General features: G+C 57.1%; 1 protein-coding gene across 1 annotated transcript in view; it reads left to right on the top strand.

Annotated features, from left to right (window-relative positions):
* The window catches only part of NAV1 (neuron navigator 1), a 194,710-nt gene that overhangs the window by 137,858 nt on the left and 33,799 nt on the right, over positions 1-23,053 (top strand). The window contains exon 7 of the mRNA XM_052653483.1: positions 22,650-22,757. Within this exon, the coding sequence (XP_052509443.1) occupies positions 22,650-22,757 (108 nt within the window). The remainder of the gene's footprint in view (positions 1-22,649; positions 22,758-23,053) is intronic.

Below are 23,053 nucleotides of genomic sequence, written 5' to 3'. Positions count from 1 at the left end.
AAAAAGCTGGTTTGAAACTCAACAATGAAAAAATGAAGATCATGGGATCCGGTCCCATCACTTCATGGCAAATAGATAGGGAAACAATGGAAACTGAGAGACTTTATTTTTGGGGGCTCCAGAATCACTGCAGATGGTGACTACAGCCATGAGATTAAAAGATGCTTGCTCCTTGAAAGAAACTTTGTTGGCAAAGGTCCGTCTAGTCAAAGTGTTGGTTTTTCCAGTAGTTGCGTATGGATGTGAGAGCTGGACCATAAAGAAAGCTGAGCGCTGAAGAATTGATGCTTTTGAACTGTGGTGTTGGAGAAGACTCTTGAGAGTCCCAAGGAGATCCAACCAGTCCATCCTAAAGGAAATCAGTCCTGAATATTCATTGGAAGGACTGATGTTGAAGCTGAAACTCCAATACTTTGGCCACCTGATTTGCGGAACTGACTCATTGGAAAAGACCCTGAACCTGGGAAAGATTAAAGACAGTAGGAAAAGGGGAGGACAGAGGATGAAATGGTTGGATGTCATCACTGACCTGATGGACATTAGTTTTGAGCAAGCTCCAGGAGTTGGTGATGGACAGGGAGGCCTGGCGTGCTACAGTCCATGGGGTCGCAAAGTGTCAGACATGACTGAGCGATTAAACTGAACTGATGGCTTTTCCAGTAGTCATATACCAATATGAGAGCTGGACAATAAAAAAAGGCTGAGTGCCGAAGAATTGCTATCTTGAAACTGTGGTGTTGAAGACTCTTTAGAGTGTCTTGGACTGCAAAGAGATTAACCCAGTCAATCTTAAAGGAAATCAACCCTGAATATTCACTGGAAGGACTGATACTGAAGCTGGAGCTCTAATCCTTTGGCCACCTGATGCGAAGAGCCAACTCATTGGAAAAGATAGATGCTGGAAAACATTGAGGACAGGAGGGGAAGGGGATGACAGAAGACGAGATGGTTGGACGGCATCGTCAACTCAATGGACATGAGTTTGAGCAAACTCCGGGAGATGGTGAAGGACAGGGAAGCCTAGTGTGGTGCCATCCACAGGGTCACAAACAGCTGGACACACCTGCACGACTGAACACAGTGAAGGTGCAGGATGTAACTGACTTACTAGCTTAGTCTCCATCACCAGCTGCAGGTCAAGGACAGTTAGAATGAAAAAGGAACTCAGAAAAGGCTAGAGAAAAAGAAAGCTGTCCCCTCCTTTTCACTGTAAGATCTGCAGACCTTGTTTTAGGTGCTGTATTCTTATTGGAACTGATTTAAAAGCTTGGAAAGAGTCAGGGAGGGGATTTGGAGAAAGCCCTCTGAGGAGGGTCCAGGTTCCAGACCCAGTGCCCCGCTGCGCACCAGTCTGCCTGCACGGTTCCAGGAAGAGCCAGGAGTTACCTGCTGCCACCATCCTGGCAGGGACGGAGAGCTTGTGACCCGCACCTGGCGGCGTGGGGGGCCCACTGGGAGGTGTGACTGCAGCCGTCCTGAGGGGTGCCTGGGGGGTGTGACCCGCAGCCGGCTTTGGGGGCCTGGGAGGTGTCACTGCAGCGGGTGTGGGGGTGCCTGGGGGGTGTGACCCGCAGTCGGCGTGGGGGAAGGGGGGGACCCTGGAAGGTGTGACTGCAGCCGGCATGGGGGTGCCTGCGGGGGCCTGGGAGGTGTGACTGCAGCGGGCGTGAGGGGGGCCTGGGGGGGTGTGACCCGCAGCCGGCGTGGGGGAGGGGGGACGCTGGGAGGTGTGACCGCAGCCGCCCCAGTGGCCGCCGCAACCCCAGCCGCCAGGCAGCTCTCAGCCCCGGGCCCCCTGAACGGCCGCGCCGCTGCGGCTCTTTGTCTACCTGCTCCGGGCGTTAAAGGGCCCGCCCGCAGCCGGGGCTCGGGACCCGAGACGGCGACGGGAAATGGGGCTCTGTCGCTTTAAGTGCCGCCGGAGACGCGAGGCGGGCGGGGGAGGAGGGCGCGGGCCGGGCCGGGTCCCCAGCAGTCCGCGTGGCCGCGCTCAGACCTCGGCGGCCCGCCGGGCGACGCGCTGTCGCTGCTGGTTGCCGGCCGCAGGCCGCCGCGCCGGGAGGATGCTGCAGCTGCCGCCGCCCCGGGCGGGCAGAAGCAAGTTCCCCCGCAGGTAAGCGCCCCGGCTCGCGCCGCGGCCCCGCGTCGTGGGCTGGGGTCCTCCGGGAGGGCGTCCTGGCCACCCTCGCGGCTCCCATCGGAAGGACGGCAGCGCCACCTGGGCCCCTGGCTCCGGAGCGTTTGGCCTCTTGGCCCCCGGGTGGAGGTGCGCGTGCGGAGGGGTTTCGAAAGGGAGGCTGGGCGTGCGTCCCTGGGACCGGTCGGGTGGGGCCGTAACACGACTGGACCGGACTTGCGCGGCCCCCGCAGTGCCCTGGCGCCTGGGCCGTGGGAGGAGGGGAGCTTCGATCCCGGCCCCGGAAGCTCTGGGCCGTCCCTTGGGCTGAGGGGAGGTGGTGGAGGTGCGGGCTGAGACCCGAGGTGGGGGCGGGGTTGCATGTGTGACCCCGCAGCGCGCTGGACCCCTCCGGGAGAGGTGAGAGCCGAGCGACCGGGAGATGCGCTCCGGGGGACCGCTCGGCCCTGGAAGGTGAGGGCGGCATTCCCGGGACCCAAGCCCTCTTGGAAACCACGCTTCTGAGAGAGCTAAGGGGTCCTGCCGCCTGAGGAAGCGTGCTGATGTTGCCTGCTTTTTCTGGGACCTTCCCAGCCCGCGGACACCTTCCCCTCCTCCGCCTTCGGAGCTGAAGGAAGTTGGAGATTAGAGAGTTGAATGGGAGGCCGACGCCCCTTGCTGGGACCACTCCGCCCCCAGCCCCGCCCTCGGCCCAGATTGCCGTTGGCAACTGCCCCTCCTTCCCCGCGGGCTCCTGCCAGGACCTCCAGGCCGCTCTGCCCACGCAGGCTCCGGGTGGAGCAAACAGGTGGCAAGGCGCGGCCCCGGGCATCTTCAGCGCCCAGAGCCCCTCAGAAGCTTGTCCTGCCCCCTCCACCTGGGGACCCGTGGGGTCACTTTGCTAAGCTGATCGGTGGGGGCGGGGTGTCATAACAGCAGCCAATTCAGGAACGGAGAAGACTCCAGAGAACAGAGGTCTATTCAGGGACCCATGAGGATTTCTACTTCTGCTGAGACCTTGGCTGAGCCCTGAATCTCTGACCCTGAAGAAGGCAGAGGGTCCCTTCCTAACCGCCCCAGCTACTGCCACTGCCGCGTAGCGTTTACCCACTTCGGGTCCACAGGGCTCTGTCTGAGGAAGTTCTAATTGCTCTGGTTCGACCCTTAGGTTCCCCGCCGCCCTCCCCATGGCGGAGAAAGTGGAACTCTGTTAGGTGGGCCCGGCATTCTTTCCCTGATCGTGTCTCCTTCCACTGGCGGCCGGCCTTTGCTCAGTGGCCCCACCGGTGACATGGGGGTCACCCCATGGTGCCTAGACTTGGAGTCCTCCCCGCCACCCCTGCCCACCTCACCCCCACCCCGGAGACCCAGGTTCTGTCCAGCGAGCTCTGTGCTGGGCCCGCAGCTGTCCGTGCTCCCCGGCTTCCTGCCGGAACCGACTGCTGGGCAGGCGTGGCAGGTGGGGCGGGTCCTGTCTGCTGCTGCCCCAGAGGCGGAGGAGCAGGTCTAGCTGCGCCTCTGCCCGCCTGCTGCGGGCTGCCTGCTGGGCCCCGCCTGGGCGGGCCCGTGTTTCCTTTTCACCCAAGCCTGAGACTTCCCCGGGGGCCGGGGTGGGGGGTTGTAGCTAGTAGGGAATGAGAGACGGGGTGTCGCAAACTGGAGGTCTGTCCGAGAATTGCCGGAGTTCAGACATAAACTTTAACTGCCCTGGCTCTCATCCACTGAGGGAGGCTTGGCCCAGGCCTGGCTCAAAAAGGGGCCGCTTAGAACCTGACTTGTAATGGTGTTTGGTTGGGAACAACAGGCACTGGAGAGACGCTTTCCCTGCAGGCTCTGGGAGCCCTGAAAGAGACAGCTGGGGAGGAGTGGCCCCCAGCACCCCATGACCAGCTCCAGCTTCCCTCCCAGGTGCCTGGAGTGGCTGCGTCCTGGAGGAGGCTTCTCCATCAGCCCCATCCTCGCTGTCTCAAGTGTTAGGGTCGCTCCTGGAGACGCCTCTCCTGCCCTGGCAAACCCTGTCCTTCAGTATCTCCCAGGCTAGAAACCCTGAGTGCAGGTGGTTGTCCCATTCAGCTCTCTTGGTCTCCCTCCTGGGAGGGACCCTGAGCTGGAGCCTGGGGTGCCTCAGGAATAGGGCCGGCTCACAGACACCCTGGGGCCACAGGTGTGGGCCCAGCACGGGGACAGCCCCTGGGAGGGGTCGGCAGAGCCAGCAGCTGCGTCCGGTGAGAGGGCTTCCAGGGCTGGGCATGCACGCCATGGGCAGGCCGCACGTGCCGGCGGCCCCTCGCCCTGCGGAGCCTTGCCCCCTGCTTGGAGGCAGGAGAGAGTGCAGGGCAGGACATGCTCATGAGGACGCTGAGTGCGGCGGGCACCCGTGCCCATAGCTGAGCCGGCCGCCTCTGCCACGGTCACAGGACGTGCCGTGACAATGCCTGTGCCCAGGGCTCTGTCAGCACGTGCTGGTGTAGTCCCCACAGCAGGCCCCGAATGAGCCCGTTTCACAGGTGAAGCAACCGAGCGCAGGGAGGGTCAGTGACTGTGCCTTTGAGTGCCCTGGGGGGGCCTGTTTGGCTCTGCAGCCAACCGTTGCGCCTGCTCCGCGGAGGCGTGCTCACGGACACTAACCCAGGCCAGGGGACCTGCCACGCTCACACTGCGGAAGCTGAGGGCAGTCACGGCCTCACGAGGTCGAGGGCTGGCCGGCCGCTCACGGGCGTGAGGGAGGAGCCCAGACTCGCCGTGCAGCCCGACTCGGACCCTGGCTCCACCGCTGATCCCTTTGTGGCCTTAGCTGCTCAGCCACTTGCCTCAGTGTCCTCGAGCTCCCAGGGTGTGGGGATGATGGTGAGAGGATGTGAAGGACGGAGTGCTTTCTGGGAAGAGCTCCCCAAAAAGGTGGCTACGTGTACGTGTGTAACCGATGCACTTCACTGTACCCCTGAAAGCAAGGCAACGTTGTACATCAGTTATACTCCAGTACAAACTGAAAAACGGGTTACAGGCAAAGAGGAGCAGAGTGCTTTCAGCACGGAGGCTTCATGGGAGATGTCACATAGCCGAGGTCCCTCCTGGTTTCTCCAGGCCGCCCGCTCCCTCGGCATCCTTCCCTGCCATCCTGCTAGGACCCTGATGAAGGTGCCTGTCAGTGTGACAGGCTACACAGCTCTCCGCTTACAGTGTGTCTTAGATCTTTACGTAAATTCTTAATGGTCCGTCTTCGGGCTTCGCTCTAGCCCAAATTCTATGCTAATTATGGTAGTATATTATACATCCTGTTTTTGACAGCAAATGACACACACCACCTGAAAAAACGCAGCCTTTAAAAATACCAGCTTGTGTTCGTTCAGCCTCTGCTGTGTGATACTTTGGGCCCACAGCATGCTGGAGGAATGGAGACCCCCAAGGAGCCGGCACCTCTCCATCTGTTCGGCAGTGTCGTGCACACCCCCGATGCGGGCACAGTGCTGGGAACAGGGGACAGTGGTGTACAGGCCCTGCCCTCAGCGAGCTCGGCGTCTTGCAGTGCAAACAGACCGACGAAAGCCAGCACACAAGACTCCCTGGTGGCCCAGAGGTGAAGGGTCAGCCTTGCAGTCCAGGAGGCACGGGTTCGGTCCCCGGGTCGGGACGATCCCACGCGCTGCGACAGACGCTCCTGAGCCCGCGCTCTAGGGCCTGTGCCCCGAGGCGAGAGAGGCCACCACAGTGAGAAGCCCGTTTGCCACGAGAGAGTAGCCCCCACTCGCAGCAACTAGAGACCAGCTGTCAAATAAGTTAATTTTAAGTTAATTTTATAACTTTATATGTTAATTTTATATATACACATATATGCGGCATTTAGAATTTCCAGACGTGTGAGAGGCAATCGGCAGGAGGAAGGGGACACACTTGTGGTGCCTGGAAGCAGGCAGGGCAGGAGAACTCCATGGCAAAGGTGTCGTTTTCCTCGGGCCTTGAAGATAAAGTAAGCGTTTTCCAAAGGAACACGAACTCCTCTGAGAGAGGGAGGAGCGTTTCCTTGGTGGGAGGTTCTGTGCCCAGACCCACCCTCCCCAGGCTGCCCCGCGTCACACAGGCTGCTAGTGTGAGACACACAGCGCTGCTTCCTTGCGTGTTCAGCCGCCCCGGGAGCCCTGCCTGAACGCGTCCGATCTAGCAGCACAATCTGCTGTTTCCCCTGGCCCAGGCCCAGGGTCACCACACACCACGTTCACGGCCAGAGGAACAGGGCCCCTCGCCCCCGCCCTCAAAGCAGAGTCAGGTGATGCTGCCCCCGCGGAGGACGCGGCGCCTGCGAGGACTCACCCCTGACCCGACTCTCCGGGGATGGCTCGGGAACTTCCTAGAAATACTCAGGTCCTGGACATGCCTGTGCCCCGTGAAGACGGGCACACCACTGCGGGAAAACACTGAGAAGAAGAAGGCCGCAGCGCCTCCCCAGACCCGCCGCGAGCGCGTGTGCGCGCGCCCGGCAGCCCGGCTGCGCTCTGCGGGCGGTCGGGGATGCGCTCTGCGGGCGGTCGGGGATGCGCTCTGCGGGCGGTCGGGGATGCGCTCTGCGGCCGTGCGCGGACCGGGCTGCGGCAAGCGCCGGCTCCTCCTGGGCGGACTCTCCTCCAGATGTGTAGCTGCCAGCGCCGTTTGAGCAGCAGGGGGGTCATTCAAAAGCGGAGATGGGAGGGAAGCCCTGTATCTGACTTCCCTGCCCCGCACCAAGCTGGGGGCCGCACTTTTTCCGTGTTTACTCTGCACGACGACCTCGAAAGGCTGATGGTGATGTGACCACTGGGGAGCTGGGGGAGAGTTTGGGGTGAGGGTGCTGGACAGGCGTGCCTATCCCAGGTCGTAAGTTGGTGAAACAGAAGTTCGGACACAACTCTGGCTGGTCCCTCTGCCCATCACACTTTGGGCGGGATGTCTGCTTAAGGAGCTTGGTGCTTTCTGAAAGCTTAAGGACACCGGGGCTTCCTCTGGGAACGGTCGCTTTCTGTGAACAAGAGCTGCTGCTGTATCAGCTCAGCCTCCAGGGAAGCTGTTCTCCACCCTATTTCTACTTTTCCCCCAACAGTCATTGATTGCATGATGCTGGCTTTGTCCAATCACAGGTTCCTGCTGACAGGAACTCTTACCCAGAAGTGATGTGTATGTGGAATTAATAATGTTCTTTTGACAATGACACTAAATAGCCAGCAGGGTCCCATCAAGACAGTTTGTATAACAGGTCAGATGTGGGTAAATCATATTTTTTAAATTTTACTTTATTGAAATATTGTTGACTGGCAGCCTTGTGTTAATTTCTGCTGCACAGCAAAGTCACTCAGTTGCACACATATGCGTTGTTTTCCACAGCCTTTTCCGTCGTGGTTCATTATTGACTGTAGTTCCGGAGCGTGGGTGGGGAGGGACAGACTGCAAGTTTGAGATTAGCGAATGTGCCCGTGCCCGACGGGCTCAGGCGAGCTCTTTAGGGTCAAACGGCTGCACAAAGTAAAGCAAGTCAGTTCTCCACCAGCGCCTGTTGAAACTGCCTCCTGTATGCCAGGCATCGTTGTGATCACCGCAGACAGAACAACAGACAGTTTATTTCAGTGCCCGTGGCGGTACGATTAACTTGTGATAGAGTGAGACGCTGGCTGCCGACACTGGGATGCCAGTATCTGCAGTGAGAAGCAAGCGGTCAGAAAGAGGAGAGACTCATAGCCGTCAGGAAGCAGCCGTCGGGAGGGCAGCGGGCGTGGTGGGCTTGTGGCGCGTCGTCCCCCCTGGACGTTTGGCCCTTTCTTCCTGTTGGCTGTTCGGTGTGTACTCCGTGCCCATAGTCCATACTGTTTCTCCCATTTGAGCTCCTCTCTTTCACTTCCACTTTTTCACAAACATCCTTGCAATTTCCAGGCTCTGCGTTCCCAGCTCGATGTCCATGCCTGCTGCTCCTGAGAGTGGGTCCCTGGGGCATTGTTCTCCAAGAACTCAGCACCCATGGCAGGCCCGGGAGGGGGGTTCCCTCGAACATGAGCTTCGTGCTTAGCAACTTTGCCTTTCGGGCCAGCCTCGAGCTGCTGTTGGGGAGGACTTGTGAATAACCTCTTCCAGCAAAGATGGCTCCTCTGAATGAGGAAAGCCCATAAAGACCACTCTTCTTAGGGCTTGAATGTGTTTTAGAATTACCTTCAAAGTACAGTGAGCTGTATGTTAATGGATGAATTTCCCTCCACTTTCCTTGGTCCACTGTTAACAGGCCAGCTCCTGTAAACAGACTGAGAGAGGGGATGTGTGATGAGACCAGTCTCCTCCTGTGCTTTATGGAAATCCCCTTCATCCCCCACGAGGCACCTCATGTTTGCAGCATCTTCCACGTGCTTGTGTCTGGCAGTCTCTGCATGGAGAGCCTGGGCACAGCTGTGGCCCCAGAGGATGTGCCGGCATGGGGTATATGGAAGGGAGGGGAGTTCTGCCCCCTCAGCAGGGACCCTCAGGGCGTTGCCCAAGCTCTGCCGCCCAGGCCTTGGGGACAGCGTGCAGGGGCTCTGGGTCTGTCCCGCATCGGAGCAGAAGGGGAGGGATAACAGGATGTTTTCCTTCTGTCTGTCGCCTGAAGGCTCCTTCTCCAGAAGTACAAGCCAGTTTGATTTTAACTTCTCTTTTAATTTCAGTCTTCCTTCTTTCAGCTTCTTTAAGGATTATGCACAGAGCCCCAGACTGGTCAGAAAGCCTCAAAGCAGAGATTCCAACTCCAAGTTGCCCAAGAAAAGCATGTTAATCCCCAAAGTCATTTCATAGCCAGTCATTTCCTGTGTTCTCAAGACTGTTATTTTGTCCTAAGACGTGTGTCTTTAGAGAACAGAAACTGCTCTCCCTCTTGACCTGGGGGAGATGAGGTGGCAGGAGGCGTGATGGAGGAACAGGGACGGGTGAACGTACGTTCTGTACCCAGACAGTGTTGGAGAACAGTTTCGATGCTGAAGTGAAGAGATGAAGTACCCGAAAATCCAGAGTTGGCTTCGCCACTGACTTGCTCTGGAACCCAGGGTGAAACTCCCCCTTCTAGTTTCCCTTCTTTGAAGGAGAAGCAGGGGCGCTGCAGCAGAGAGGGTTCAGAGGGAATGGGATGTCTCAGTGGAGAGTGGTGCCTTGAGAATTTGTTCAGAATGATGGCAATCAGCCTCAAAGAATCATCCTCAAAGGTGTTGAATGCTATAACCAGTTCCCAACGTGGTTGGGTACATACATTTGCAAAATACTGCGGACACTTCAATACCTGATTCTGTAAGAACTGTGTGGAACACCCGCCTTTCAGAACTGTGTGCGCGCTCCCTCTGGCATTTGCAGGTGAGGGTCTGAGAAGTTTAAATCTTTTCAGTCCCCTGTTATTTTTCCCTCCATTCATCCTGCATCCTTAAGTGGCCAGCCTGTCATGCCTGGGGCAGGGAATGAGTGTCTCTTCACCTTGCCGGAACACCTGCCTGTGGTTTGTTTCTCTGAACTAAGATCTTTATTTCATCTCCTTACTGATTAAGAATTACGATTCCTTTTCTTTTCATTCTTTTTGTTCAAGGCTTTGTCACAGGTGAGAGAGGGGCTTACTTTCACATGCATGGAAAACTCTCCCCCAAAACTTGAGTCTTTCACTTCCATTAGCTGGGTTTTCCTCTGAGACTGACCTTTGACCGACCCACACAATGTGGTATTCAGCTGTCCTGCTCTCTGAAGTGAAAATCCTCAGAACCCTCAACAAAGATGCTTCACTCAGAGTAAGCAGCCCGTGAACTAAATGGCTCTTGATAAGAAGGCGCTTAATTTGGAGATAAAGGCGAGACATCTATAAACACCACAGTGCCCACCACGGCCAGGTCACTGACCCCTCGTGGTGGGGGCAACAGCTCAGCCTTCCTTAAGACCTCGATTAAAGAGACAAGTCAGCCTTTTAGTCAGTGGGGTTTCCCGAGGCTCGGATTTCTTTGGACAAACCTGCCCAGTCCTTCCTGGGAGGATTAAGAGTGGAGAATCTTGGTGAGGGGATGAGATGCAGTCAGAACGCACGAATCTGGAGGGCCTCTCAGGAGCACTTTTCTTAAATCCTGAGCAAGTGCTGGTTTTCAGGGACGTAAGCATTGATAGGCTGGTTGGCAAGCAAACAAGAGTTTCCAGGCATCACCTTAGACGAAGTGCGAGAAAGGTGACAGATTATAGCATCGCCTTTTTTCCCTTCTTGCTGTCTAGAAATGTAAGGAAACACTGAGGAACAGGCCTTGGGTGCTTAATGTGAGGTTGGTTGAGGAGAAAGAGACAGTGGCAAGGTAGGGAAAAGTTAGGGTTTGGTCAACACAAGAAAATCATTTCCAAGGACTATGCTTGGAGTCCTTGCCTGCCAGTTGTGTGCAGACGCCCAGATTGCCCTGGTGTGAGGAAACCTCTCTCGTGTCTACCCCACAGACGCCCAGATGGCCCTGGTGTGAGGAAACTTCCCTCGTTTCTACCCCACAGACGCCCAGATTGCCCTGGTGTGAGGAAACCTCTCTCGTTTCTACCCCACAGACGCCCAGATTGCCCTGGTGTGAGGAAACCTCTGTCGTGTCTACCTCACAGTGGTAACTTGCAGATTTTTCTCCCATGAAGCTTTTATTTTTGGAAACCACTGTAATTTACATGTTGGGACCTATTATTAACTGCTCATTTTATGCTGTTATTGGAAATCTTTACATGAGGAAAGAATGCACGGGTTGTTGGGGGTCGGGGGAGGGGGGAGGGTCAAGTTAAAAGTTGCCTTGCCTAGCCTCCCAGACCTGGGGTCTGAGAACAGATTAGAGACCCATACGCCTTCAGGCAAAGAAAACTCTCTGGTTGCCTGCCCAGGACTGTCTTCCCAGATGAAAGGCCCTCACGGATTTAAGAGGTGGCTGTTTCGAGGGAGACGACTGTCTCTTTGGGAGCCACAGTGCTGTAAGAACTGCAGTCCAGCCTCGAAGACACGTTGATGAGGGGCTACACGGCGTGTTTCATAAACGGAGAAAGCAGAAACAATTGCAGCATGTTACATTTCAGCCCATAACCGGGTGATTGGGAAAGGCCCATGTTTAATTGAATTCCAGCACATGGTGTCTGACGGGAAGACCTGGTGGCCTTCAGCTTGACCACTGCCTGGGATCGGAGAGAAGCGCTCTCCATGAGACCTCGCTCAGGGAGGCCTCAACTCAAATGCCGAGTGCTCTTGGCCAGAAGGGGCCCTCCCGCATCCACTTGTGCTTGGAAGACATCTGAACAGCGCTGGTGCAACTTCTTGCGGATTCTGCTCCTGACTCATTTTCGATCTGTCCTGGGAAGACTCCACATAGGATGGCTTTTTGGAAACAGGGCTGCGTAAGTGTTGGCCTCTGGTGGGAGAGTGTAAGAGGTTGTGGAACCGAAGACCCTCCCAAAGACGAGAAGCCAGGAAGGTGAGCACCACAGGGACACACCCGCAAGGGAGACAGGCCTCCCCGCCAGCAGACCAATCAGCAGCCTCCGTGCCATTGACAGACGGCAGGTTGCTGTGGAGGTGGCGTTAGTGGCTGGCTGGTCCACCTGGTCTTGGTGGGGGTACGTGACTTGGTCCTGGGGCCACGCAGACGCGGGAAGGCTCTGTGGACCCCCAGTGAGGGCTCTGCCACTCCCGGGCCACACTGAAGGCAGGTATCCCCACGGTGTCCACCGGAGGCCTTGCCCAGCATCCTGGCCATCGCTATCAGGGGCATTTTAGTTTCGCCTGTCACCACAGAGGCCTTTGCCCAGTGCCATTCCAGAGACTGGACTTCACACTCGGGCCACGTGGGCTCCTGATGGACCCTATGTGGGAGGAGGTGGACAGGGCTCCGGAAAGCCCACCCACCCAGGCTAAGGCACCTGAGTCGTCGAGAGCTGTCTGCATCCTCCCAGCCCCATGCCACAGACTTGCAGGGGCGCCCTGTCCACTGGCCTGTGCCAAGACAGCTGGTGTGTGCTTGTGGAAGGGCCTGTGGGGCTGGCCGCCCTGCCTTGTGCACAAGCCCTCATCCAGTTACTGAGAAGCAGACCACTCAGGAGTCTTCTGTTTGAGTCTTCAGGCCTTTTGAGATCCAGGACCGACCCCGTTTCTTCACGATTCTCCATTCCAGAACTCAGTAACTCGAGGTGTGTAAAATCGGCAGAGCAGACACAGATTGCCTTTGACCTGGAGACCATCTTTTTATGCAGAAGTCCCCTGGAGGTTTGTAAGTGATCATTGCCCTCCAGCAGAACACCGTTTGGAAAGCTGCCAAACCACACCCTGCAGGGCCACACCCCAGAGAGCTCCCTGTGATCTGAGCAAATGCCCAATTCAGCTTCACTAGTTCTACCACCCCTAACTAGAGCTGTCACCCTCCTGATGGGAATATTTCTGTCCCACTCAGTGGTTAGTGACAGGTCTTTAGTCAGACCTTGACACTAAGGGAGGCTGTGGGACCATGGGCAGGCTTGTAACCTTGAGAGTGAAAGTGTTAGTTGCTCAGTCGTGTCTGACTCTATGTGAGCCCATGGACTGTAGCCCGCCAGGCTCCTCTGTCCATAGAATTCTCCAGGCAAGATACAGGAGTGGGTAGCCATTCCCTTCTCCAGGTCTTAAATCTCACGTTTCCCCTCTCTTACAGGTAAAATGGAAGTAATATCCTAGTCCAGGCTGATATGAATGTTAAATGAGGCTGTGCACATACGTAAGTGCCCAGGACAGTGCTTAGACACGTATTTAAATACTGGACATACGGTAACTATTGTTTTCACAATCTGGTGATGTTTACGAGAAAACTAAGGTTAGAATATATGCATGGATCAGCACAAATCCATCTCAACTAGAAAACAATGTATAAGGCATGCCGTTCTGATGAAAGCAGGTGCCGTGGATCTGGGGGAAAGCAGCATGCTAAAGACAGCTTTTACCTGTGAGCATTTAGGAGTCGCTCTTTGGATATCCACAGTGCAGTGGGTGGTGGGAAAGTGGTGAGCCTGCTTAGCTGTGAGCAGTTATGGACAGCCGAATGAGTGAGCTTGGTAACTTCTCTGACTCTGCAGACAGAAGGGGACCATCACGCTGGGCTCCAGCGTTTCTGGTGTTGGTGGCGTGATGGTCGGCAGCATCATTTAAGGATGTCTTCCAGAAAGCCTCGCCTCTTCAGTCCAGCTGCAGACCTTGCTCTGGTCAAGTGTGGGGCATTGCTGCACGTGTGTCCAGCAGTGAAGAGTCCTGCTGGTCCTGCCTACCAGGTGGACACAAGTCGTAACTCCTATTGGGTCAGACCCCGGCTGCCTGCTGAACAGCTTTGCACAAGGCAGCCTGACTCTCATGAGGATGGCTTTGCTACAACGGAAATCTTTATCCTTAAAACCACACAGACAAACAAACATTCAGTTATGGAGCATGCCCTTAAACTCTCCTGCCTTCTCGTGAACATTTCTTCTGAAATGATGATACCACGGTGGCAACAGAAGCGTCCGATGAGCTCTCCCAGGAGCAAATTGAGAAGCCTCACTGGCAACGCACTGAAGCTTCTTCGAGGCCTCAGACGCTGATTCTTTGTGGAGAGAAGCTGTTGACCACCCTGGACTCCAGCAGCTCTGGCCACTGCCAGCGTGCATGACCGACATCTTTATTTTGGAATTTAAGTGAGGATATGACATAACGATGAATTGCAGGCATTACGGGTGTGAAAAAGTCCAGCCAGAGCCACTTAAAGCTGCAGGTGACCTAAAGGGGCGATGTCCAAGTGTTCCTGGAGCCTGGAAAGCAGTTCCACCTCTACCGCCCAGCCCAGGTGTTTCTTCTTTGTGTTCAGTGAAGGGACGGCAGTTTCTGTGGCCATGCAGCTGACCTGCTCTAGAGTGACCTGCCCCGTCCGCGGCCGGCTGTCGGCGGCACTCCTCCCCAGGGATCTCAGGAGGGTGCCAGCTCCTGACAGGTGCCCACACTCTGCCCTGGGTTGATTTCTCCATGCTCCTCCTGGGAAGGAAGGCCGACCACGGATTCGGATGACATTGCCTCTGTGCGCCCTGAAGGCCACCATGCTGCCGCCAGCTTTGCGTTTATCCTGCGCTGATCCTCTTGGTGGACGTGAGGGGCACTCGGCTCTCTGACCACAGCCTCCCAGGGGTCCAGCAGGACACATCAAGCAGGCGGACGCGGGGAGGTTTCTCTCAGTCGTAGCTGGGACTGTGTTTGCTGTGTTCGGCCGGCTTTCCGAATGAATGCTCCTTGTCATGCTCCCCTTCGGTGGATGAAACGAGGACACCGTTAGGGTGATCACAGGCAGGAGACAGGTGGTGGGTTGCTGTCTGTTTCGAGTCAGGATTTTTAACTGGATGACGAGACTCAGTGACCAGAAAAGTGATCTCCTTGGTTTTTATGTGGAAATACTGGTTTTTTTATGTGGAAATATTTCCTAGGAAATTGGAAAGGCGATAATGGAAGGCCAGGGATTCTGAGGTGAGAAGGTTGAATGTGACAGAGGGTGGTCAGGAAAGGGGTGCGACGTGTTCAAAGGGAAGGCGGGCCGCGCGGGTCTGTGGGAGGCTGCGCCCCGCTCAGGGCACAGCCGCACAGCCAGTGCTACGAGCTGAGCGCAAACGGAAGGCGTCCTGGTTGCACTCCCTTCGCCTCTTCCGATGCCCACCCTGCGCTCCCAGGCTGCTTTGCGATCTGATCTGGAGACAAGACCCCTCTGTTGCCGCGACCCTAACCAGAGAGCGGGACGTCCCAGTTTGCCCATCCCTGGGGCAAGGTCTGTGCTTCTCACTAGAAAAGGCTTTGCTTCTGTCGGCTTCTCATCATCCACTCTTAAAACTACAGATGTGCTCAAATCTGTCTCATCCTGTTTTGAGGCAGTGCCTCCTTCTGGTGGAGGATTAATGGTGAAGGGCAGGCCCGCCTAGAGCGTCCTCTTTTCCTCTCCTGCCTTCCCCCTCCCCACCCCCTAACCTTTTATTTTCCTGTGTCAAAAGGAGCCAGTAACATTGCTGGTAGGAAAATCTTGTTTTGACTTGTAAACCCAGCAGGTCGGATCAGAAGGGCACGGAAAGGGAGCAGAAGAGGGGGTCTCTCTACATCTAGAGCTGCTTTTTGGTCCAAGACTTGTCGGCTGAAGAGTCACTTTCCTTCTAGCCTCGTGGTCAGCAGACTTTGGCCTTCTGGACCAATCTGGCCCACTGCCTGTTTCGGTTTGGCCCATAAGGCAAAGAATGGTTTTCACATTTTTAAGTGATGTGAGAGTTTCATTTCCATGCTGCCTGTGGCTGCCTTCCTGCTCCAAGCGGCAGAGCGCGGCCTTCAAAGGCTGACATGGTGGCCGGCCCTTTGGTCCTCATGTTTTGGAGAAACTTGGCCAAGTCCTGCTCTAGGTGCTTAAAGCTTCCCGACTTTTCAGAGTGCCATCAGTTGTCTCTTAATTCCTTATTGGTTTAGAGGCCGTGCAGAAGCGCAAGAAGCACCGTGCGGCGCCCCTTCCGTCAGCCAGGGGTTTGGGAACTGGGTGAGGCCATCCTGACAAGAGCCTCCAGAAGAGCAGGGATGTGGGGAGGAAGCAGGAGTTGTCTCCCGAAGCGTCAGCGCTGGCAGCATTTTCATCCCTTTCCGGAAGTCTGTGAAACGGGACGTCTGTGTCGACTTTAGGAGGCGAAGGGGCCGTGGGACCCAGACAGCACGCTGCCGATTGTTCCTCTTGACAAAGACACGGACACTCAAACCGGGATCGCTTTTAATGCTCGGCACCTTAATTTTGTGATGCATTAGTTTTTGTCAAGATTTTCTTTGTCCAAGTTAGGAATCAAAATAATTTTCCGAGATGTTCAACTTTCGAAACATCCTGCTGGGAGGTGCTGGATGACTTGTTTATGCCTGGGGAAATTGAGGCCCAAGGGATGCAGCTGCAGGACTGAGGGCAGGGGGATGGCGGGGTGGCCCCCGGCGCTGCCCTTCGTCCTCCAGCGGCGGGCAGGCTGTGCCCGTAGGGCTCTCCCTTGTCTTCAGGTTCCCGGTTACGTTTCACTCTGTGAAGGATTCAGTTTCTTCACTCTGAAAAATAGGGAAGTGCCTCTTTTCACTCCTACCTCTGAGAAAGTAGGAGTCTCTGAAACGAGAGAGAACCGCATCGGGCTTCGGCCAGCCGAGTCAGCATTCCTCACCGCAGTTGGTCCTAATTAGAGAGACTCCCGTTCAGCAGCTCCGCACTCGGCTGTCTCCTGCGCTCTGGCCCTGCCAGCTGACACGGCAAAGCTATAAGCCACAGCTCGGAAACCCTCGCTCATTCCTCCCCGCCCTCTCTCTTCTCTGCCTCGCCCACCACCCTGCAGTCGTCCTTTCCCACATGGAGGTGCCAGTGAGACACGCTGGTTCCTCTAATCTAGCTGCAGCCATTCTGCTCCAAAAAGCGCTGGCCGAGCTGTTTGCAGGGCTGGAGGGCCGCGTGTGTGTCGTTAGGGGAGCACACTCGAGGCCTGGTTGCATCATAAGAACGTGGGTTTCCTCCAGCAGGACACCCCTGCCAAGTCGGAGGAGCAGCCACCGCTCGCTCCTGCCTCCTCGCCCCTCCCAGCCCTACCTTCTGCTGAGCCCGCTGATGGATCTGGGTGCTTTATGTGAACTGTGATGACCTGTGGCGTCACAGTCAAAAACCTCACGTTAATAAACCGCTGAATTGAAAACTGCCTGGACCCTGGAGGTGGTCAGGCTCCAGTGTTTTCACGTATGAGTATAGAGTCAGCCAATTGTACCAAAATACCGAAGGCTGGGAGGCTAAACAACAGAAATCAATGCTCCCTCCCACAGTCTGGGGGCTGGGAGTCAAGGATCAGGGTGCTGGGTTTCTGGTGAGACTGCCTTCTGGCCAAGTCAAGGTCCTCACACGGTGGGCCCTCCTCCTTAAAAGATTAAGTACATCAGTCTTGTTGGATCAGGGCCCCACCCTCCTGACCTCACTTAACCTTAATGACCTCCCTAGAGGTCCTAGCTCCAAATATAGTCATTGGGGGTTAGGACCCTCAACTTAAGGATGTGGGGGGGACACATTTCAGACTGTAACAGTGGTCTGAGAGGGAGAAACCGTCTTAACCCCAGGGCGGAGATTAAATGCCAGAATCAAGAAGGCCATGCTTGAAGCAGGGTGTTAGGAGGCAAGATGATAATTTAAAAGAACTTTTCTCTGAGTCACAGACATTTGAGACTCCGAAGGTGTGATCAGACACTGGAAAATTGCACATATGCACAGAACTTTCTACGTTGCCCGCAGGCTGATCAGGAGCACCGGGTCCTCTAGAACGGTTAAGGACTCGGAGCCCGCGGGATGATTCTCTAAATCATTCTTTTGCCAGTGAGCCAGTCTCCCTCCAGATTCGGACACAAGCTGTATCTTGACCGGGCGGGGTTCTGCTGAGGCCGGGCTGTATCCCTCTGCCGTAACCCTTCCGGGAGAGGGGAGGGGGCCGTGCTGGACGGTGGCGTCAGTTGACTCTGGCAGGGGAAGGATGCAGGGAGCTAGGACGGGGATGAGTCCAGGAGGGCGCGTTCACAATCTCGGTGGCCGAGCAGCCTGTGTGTTTATAGCAGCCCCTCCAGATGCCCACGTGGAAACCAGGAGCTGAGCCACTTGACAGAGGCGGAAATGGTGATTCCACAACTCAGTGGGATGATCGAAGTACAGGAGGGCATGGCGCCTGATTTTCTTGACTTTCACTTGAGTCGGGGGTGACCTCCAGAGAACACTTCCTGAATCTGTGGTGTTCATCCTTGTAATCTTCCAGGCTGGGTTTGAGTAAGAATTCATCACTGAGGGGTTGCCCAGATCTCACAGAGTGACGGGCTCCAGAACGGCGCTGCGAGATCTGTAGAGATTAAATGTGAATGTTAGGGTCCCCAGCCCATTCACAAAATCAGCCTCAGCGTGTGAGAGTTGGACAAAATTCAGCGGATCTGCAGTCCAGGAAGTGTCTCTAACAAGTTGCTGAAGCCCTCAGTTTTCTTCGGGACGGGGGGGAGGGGTATGAGCTCACTGCCAGATGAATCCCCCTGATTGTACACACCCTCCTGTTTCCAGGGGCCCTGGTCACCAGGCCCTGAGCTCCTTCTGCTGCTGCGCTTTTCCCTTAGACTTGGCGGACCCCCAGCGCCAGACGTTTGCACTGGCTTCTCTGCCCCACCCCCTCATCCTCTCAATCTCTCTGCAGTCCGTCCTTGCCCAGACCCGGCTGCCTCGCTGTGGCCTCGGCCAAACCACAGACATGCAGTGAGGCTGCACACGGCCTGCCTGCAGAGCTGAGGCCACGTGGGGCAGCGCGCGCTTGCCAGCGCCTGAGCAGACTGCCGGTCTCTGCGTGGCCCCAGTCGTTTTCAGAACTGAACCTCCCTCAGGTGCTCAGTGTCCCTGAGGCTCCTCCATCGCCTCGTCTTCTCTCCGGCCCTGCTGTATCACCTGTTCGCTTTAACCTCTTGGATGCTCGGGGCTGTGGCCAGTCATTCAGGATAAGTGCCCAGCGCGTCTGCCTCATCTGGTGCCGTCTGGGGAAGGGTCAGCTGGTGCCGACCTGCAGCCACAGCCTTTTCACGCCACAGGCCAACTGCAGCCACAGCCTCAGTCAATGAACGCCGCCTCTTCCAGGTGGACAGTCTCAGCCAAAAGTTTCCTCCAAGACACAGCTTCCAGAAGCAGTGTGAGCCACATCTGTCACTCTCAATTCCCTAGTAGACACATTTTTAAAAAGTGAAACAGGTGGAATTAATTACAATAACAAGGTTTATTTAATCCACTATATCTAAAAATATCATTTAAGTATTAACATGAAGTTATTAATAAGATACAGAGCATTCTCTTTTCATACAAAGTCTTTGGACTCTAGTACTAAATGTGAAACCTTTCCACACATCTCAGTTTGGACCTGCCATGTTTCAGGAATTCGGTGTGTAGATGTGCTTGGCCAGTGGCTGCCGTGTTACACAGGCCTACCAGGGGACTGGGCTTCCCAGCTTGCTCAGTGGTAAAGCATCCACCTGCCAGTGCATGAGAAGTGAGAGACATGGGTTTGATCCCTGAGTCAGGAAGACCCCCTGGAGGAGGAGGTGGCCACCCACTCCAGTATTCTTGCCTGGGAAATCCCATGGACAGAGGAGTCTGGCGGGCTACAGTCCATGGGGTCGCAAGAGAATGAGACAGAACTTATAACTAAACAACAACAGGAGTTGACTGCCTGGTAACCAAGGGGACAGAGGCCTTGCTTGCTGCAGGGGCCAGAGAGGGAGCCTCAGCAACCAGCTGTGATGTCAGGACCCATCATCGAGCTGGGAGCGAGCTCCAGGGAGGCCTGGCTGCCATCCGAGCTGCTCACCTCCCGGGAAGGGCCTGGGGAACCGTGAAGGGCAGGGCCTCCTCGAAGTGTGCACTGAGGAGGGTCCAAGACACTCCGCGGCACCAAACGCGGCCTCAGGCAGGACAGGCCGTCACCCCTGCTGCTTGACCCAGATCCCGGGACCCAGCGTCTTCCTGCTTGAAGAGTTCAGGGACTTCCCTGGCGGTCCAGGGGTTAAGACTGCGCCTCCAGTGCAGGGGCTGCGGGTTCAAACCCAGGTCGGGGAGCTAGGATCCCACGAGCCTGCAGCCAGAGGAGGCCAAACACATGAAAGGAGCAATGTTGTAACAAATTCGATGCAAACTTTAAAAGAGTCCACATCAACAAAACAAAAAATACTGGGAAAAAAAGCACCCTCTACCCAGTTCTGCAACAGATAGGCGCTGCAGCACCTGCCCAGGGTGGAGGGAAGCAGGAAGCCCCGTGGTCAGCTCCCTCCCACCACAGCCTAGGCAGCTTCGCGGGGCTGGGCCGTCACATTCCGTCCGGCCATGGCCGTCTTCAGACCTAGCACGAGGGTGGGGAGGACAGAGTGATTTGGAGGCCCTTTCCGTGTGTGGTTCTGACTCAGGCTGGTCCTGACCAAGCCCTGTCCACCTCTCCGGCCCCCTGAAGTAGAGCAGCTTGAGCTGCGGGGCCGCTGCGCGGTCGGGGCCTCGTCTAAAGCGCCTGTGCGTGTGCGGTGTTCCCTTTCTCTTGGCCCGCAGCCACGCCGGCCCTGGGCGCCGGGCCAGCCTGTCACGGGAGCCGCCATCCTCACCTTGGCAGTCAGGTTGGGTTCTGCCCCGGGCCTGATGCTCGCTGATTCACCTCCGCCCGCTGCTGCCCGTTTAGTGGCCCGGCCCCGCAAGGGGTCGAATCACAGGTCCCAGGCTGGTGACTCGCCCCCGGGGCCCACCCGACGTCTGTGGGCTCACAGAGCATGGCCCCCCTTTCGAGTTCAGTGCTGGGCCCTGGAGGCCTCCCACGGCTGACTCGGGCTGCTTTTTATGAGCAGCTGAGGACTCCGTTTCCTGAAGGCTTTCCACTCTGTGGCCAGAGAGCCTCCTGCTGTCCTGGAGCGAGTTTCCGCTCAGACCGGAGCGATACCAGATGGAGACCAGCAGGGCTTGGGCGTCTGTGGGGCTGTAGCCTCGGGCTCCCGGCTCCGTAAACTCTCCCTGGGAGCAGTGTGTGTGCTCAGCCACCCGGCCGTGCTGCGCTGTGTCCAAGTGGCGCCCTCGGGGGCGCAGAGCGCAGCTGCGAGTGCTTCCGGCTTGCTATCTGCCTGATGCTGCCCTCAGCTGCTGTTTAGTTGCCCAGTCGTGTCCAGCTCTTTGCGACCCCATGGACTGTAGCCTGCTAGGCTCCTCTGTCTGTGGGATTTTCCTGGCAAGAATACTCGAGTGGGTTGCCATTCCCTTCTCCAAGGGATCTTCCCAACCCAGGGATTGAATGCACGTCTCCTGCGCTGAAAGTGAATTCCTTACCACCGAGCCACTGGGGAGGCCCCATCTGGGAGTGAAAATGATTCCACAAGAAGAAAACAGTCGGCCTCGCTCTTACACCAGCCTGTTGCGTCTTGGATGTTTCTCAGGAAAAAATAAGATTTTGTGCACAGAGCGCTAACCCGTTAAGTGGCAAATAACCAGAGAAACGTGGCTTCATCAGGCACCTCTCTGCTGCTCCATCAGGCACGGGTGTTCTGGGCTCAGCGTCAGGCCTGACTTGCAAAGACCGTGCTGGACAAGGGGGAACTGAGGATCTGTCCTATGCATCGCCGGCCCGCTGGCCCGTCCTGCCACTAGCCCACGCCCTTGGGCCCTGGCCCCTGCAGGCGCCCTCGGCCACTGAGCTCTGTGGGCGACGCCTGGGAGGGGCTCCCATCCCCAGCCAAGAGCTCCGTGAGTGCTGGGGCAGCTCCCAGAGGGAGGGTGCGCCCGCCCTGGGCCTGAGACAAATGGCTGCGTCCAGGTGCACCCTCCCCTCCGCGGCCGTGTCCTTCTCCCACAGAGGAGATGGGCGCGTCCACGCGGCTTAGGGCCAGGAAGTGGGAACGCGAACAGCAACCCGCCGCCACGCTCGCGGCCTAGACGGAGGGCCTAGTGACTTACTGTGCACTGCCACTTCCACCCAGTGGTAGGAAGCTGGAGGAGTAACAATTAAGATCTAGAAAAGGAAAACGTAAGTGTCTAAGGATACAGAGTGTTCTAACGGAACTGAGTTTCAGGGGAGCAAGAATGCTTGGCGGCTTTCATCCGAGGGGCCGGTGGGAGGGGGGTCAACCCAGCAGCAATGAGGAAAAGGAGACAGTTGGACTCCGTGGAGACTTCTGGAGGCTACATGTGAACTGGCTACAAGGAGACACAGCCACCAGCCCCAGTGCTTTCCCACGACGCCTGCCCTGGGAGCACACAGGGGCCACAAGCCAACGGCCAAGGGCAGGGTGGAGAGACCGGGCACACGGCCCTTCCCGGCCAGGGCACAGAGCAGCCGCCCAGTGCCCGTCCCCGCACAGCGCAGGAGAAGCTGAGAGCGGGGCCGGGGGCAGAGGGGCCCCCACGGGCACAAGGCCCTCCTCTCACGCCCCGGGCAGCCCTGCAGGCCGGCAGCCAGGCTGCAGAGCACAGAGGGGGCTGGAGTCCCCACGGCCACGTCCCAGCCCCACGGGAAGAGCAGCCTTGATCCGGCCCCCCGAGACGTTCGGAACCGACTTAAACCAAAGTGACCGCAGAGCCGAGCCGGCTCCGCCGTGGGGAGGGCGACTCCGCCCTCAGCTCTGCCGGCGTCCGTCCCCAGGTGTCGCTTCCCGTGTGCTTACACACAGCATCTGGCGCAGAAGAAACAGCGATGAGCCTCGTGAAGAGCTGGGAAGGCATCATAGCCGGAAGTGCAGTGGGTGCGGCGAAGCGACAGCTGGCCTGGCGTTGACGCTCGCAGAGGGTCGTTGAGTACCTTTTCTAGGGACTTTGAATGATCCGGTAGACAGGCGGGATCATGTGCTTGCATAGACCGAGAATTCAAGTGGAGATCTGGAAGTTCTACAAAGAGAAAGGTTATTGATTCCCACTGAAGCCAGGGTCCTTCGGAAACAAACTGCCAGTCACTCTTGGAGAGCAGGTCTCTGGCACTAGGAAGTTGTAACCACTTCCCTGAGTGTGCACCCCCGCTTTCACAGGTCTGCCCGCTGCATAGACACTGTGAGAGGCGCACTGGCACCGGACCTCGGTCCTGCCCCTCGGGAGACTGCCTGCAAGGCGGATGCTCCAGGAGAGCCCGAGACGTGGTGAGGAGACAAGGAAGAGGGCGACGCGGAGGGCCTCGGGAGCCTGGATGAAGCTGGTGTTTGGCAGGGACCTTGGCTGCCCACCGCGGAGCTGGGAGGAGCCCGTGCAGGCAGGTCGGGTCTGCTCACCCCCCTGTCAGGTGCCCACGGTGGTGCCAGGACTCCTGAACCCTCGCAGAGAGGTCACGCACGTGGTGAGGAGCCGCCTCCTGCACATCTGTGCTCCCGCAGAGTGAGGGGGCCCCGCGGCAAGGGGGCGAGCGCCCCACCCACCCGGGTGTGCGTGGAGAATGAAG

The sequence above is a fragment of the Budorcas taxicolor genome, chromosome 16 (assembly GCF_023091745.1).
Source record: "Budorcas taxicolor isolate Tak-1 chromosome 16, Takin1.1, whole genome shotgun sequence".
Classification (NCBI taxonomy): domain Eukaryota; kingdom Metazoa; phylum Chordata; class Mammalia; order Artiodactyla; family Bovidae; genus Budorcas; species Budorcas taxicolor.
The sequence above is the reverse complement of the archived record's forward strand: the minus strand, read 5'-3'. Positions and strand labels throughout refer to the sequence as shown.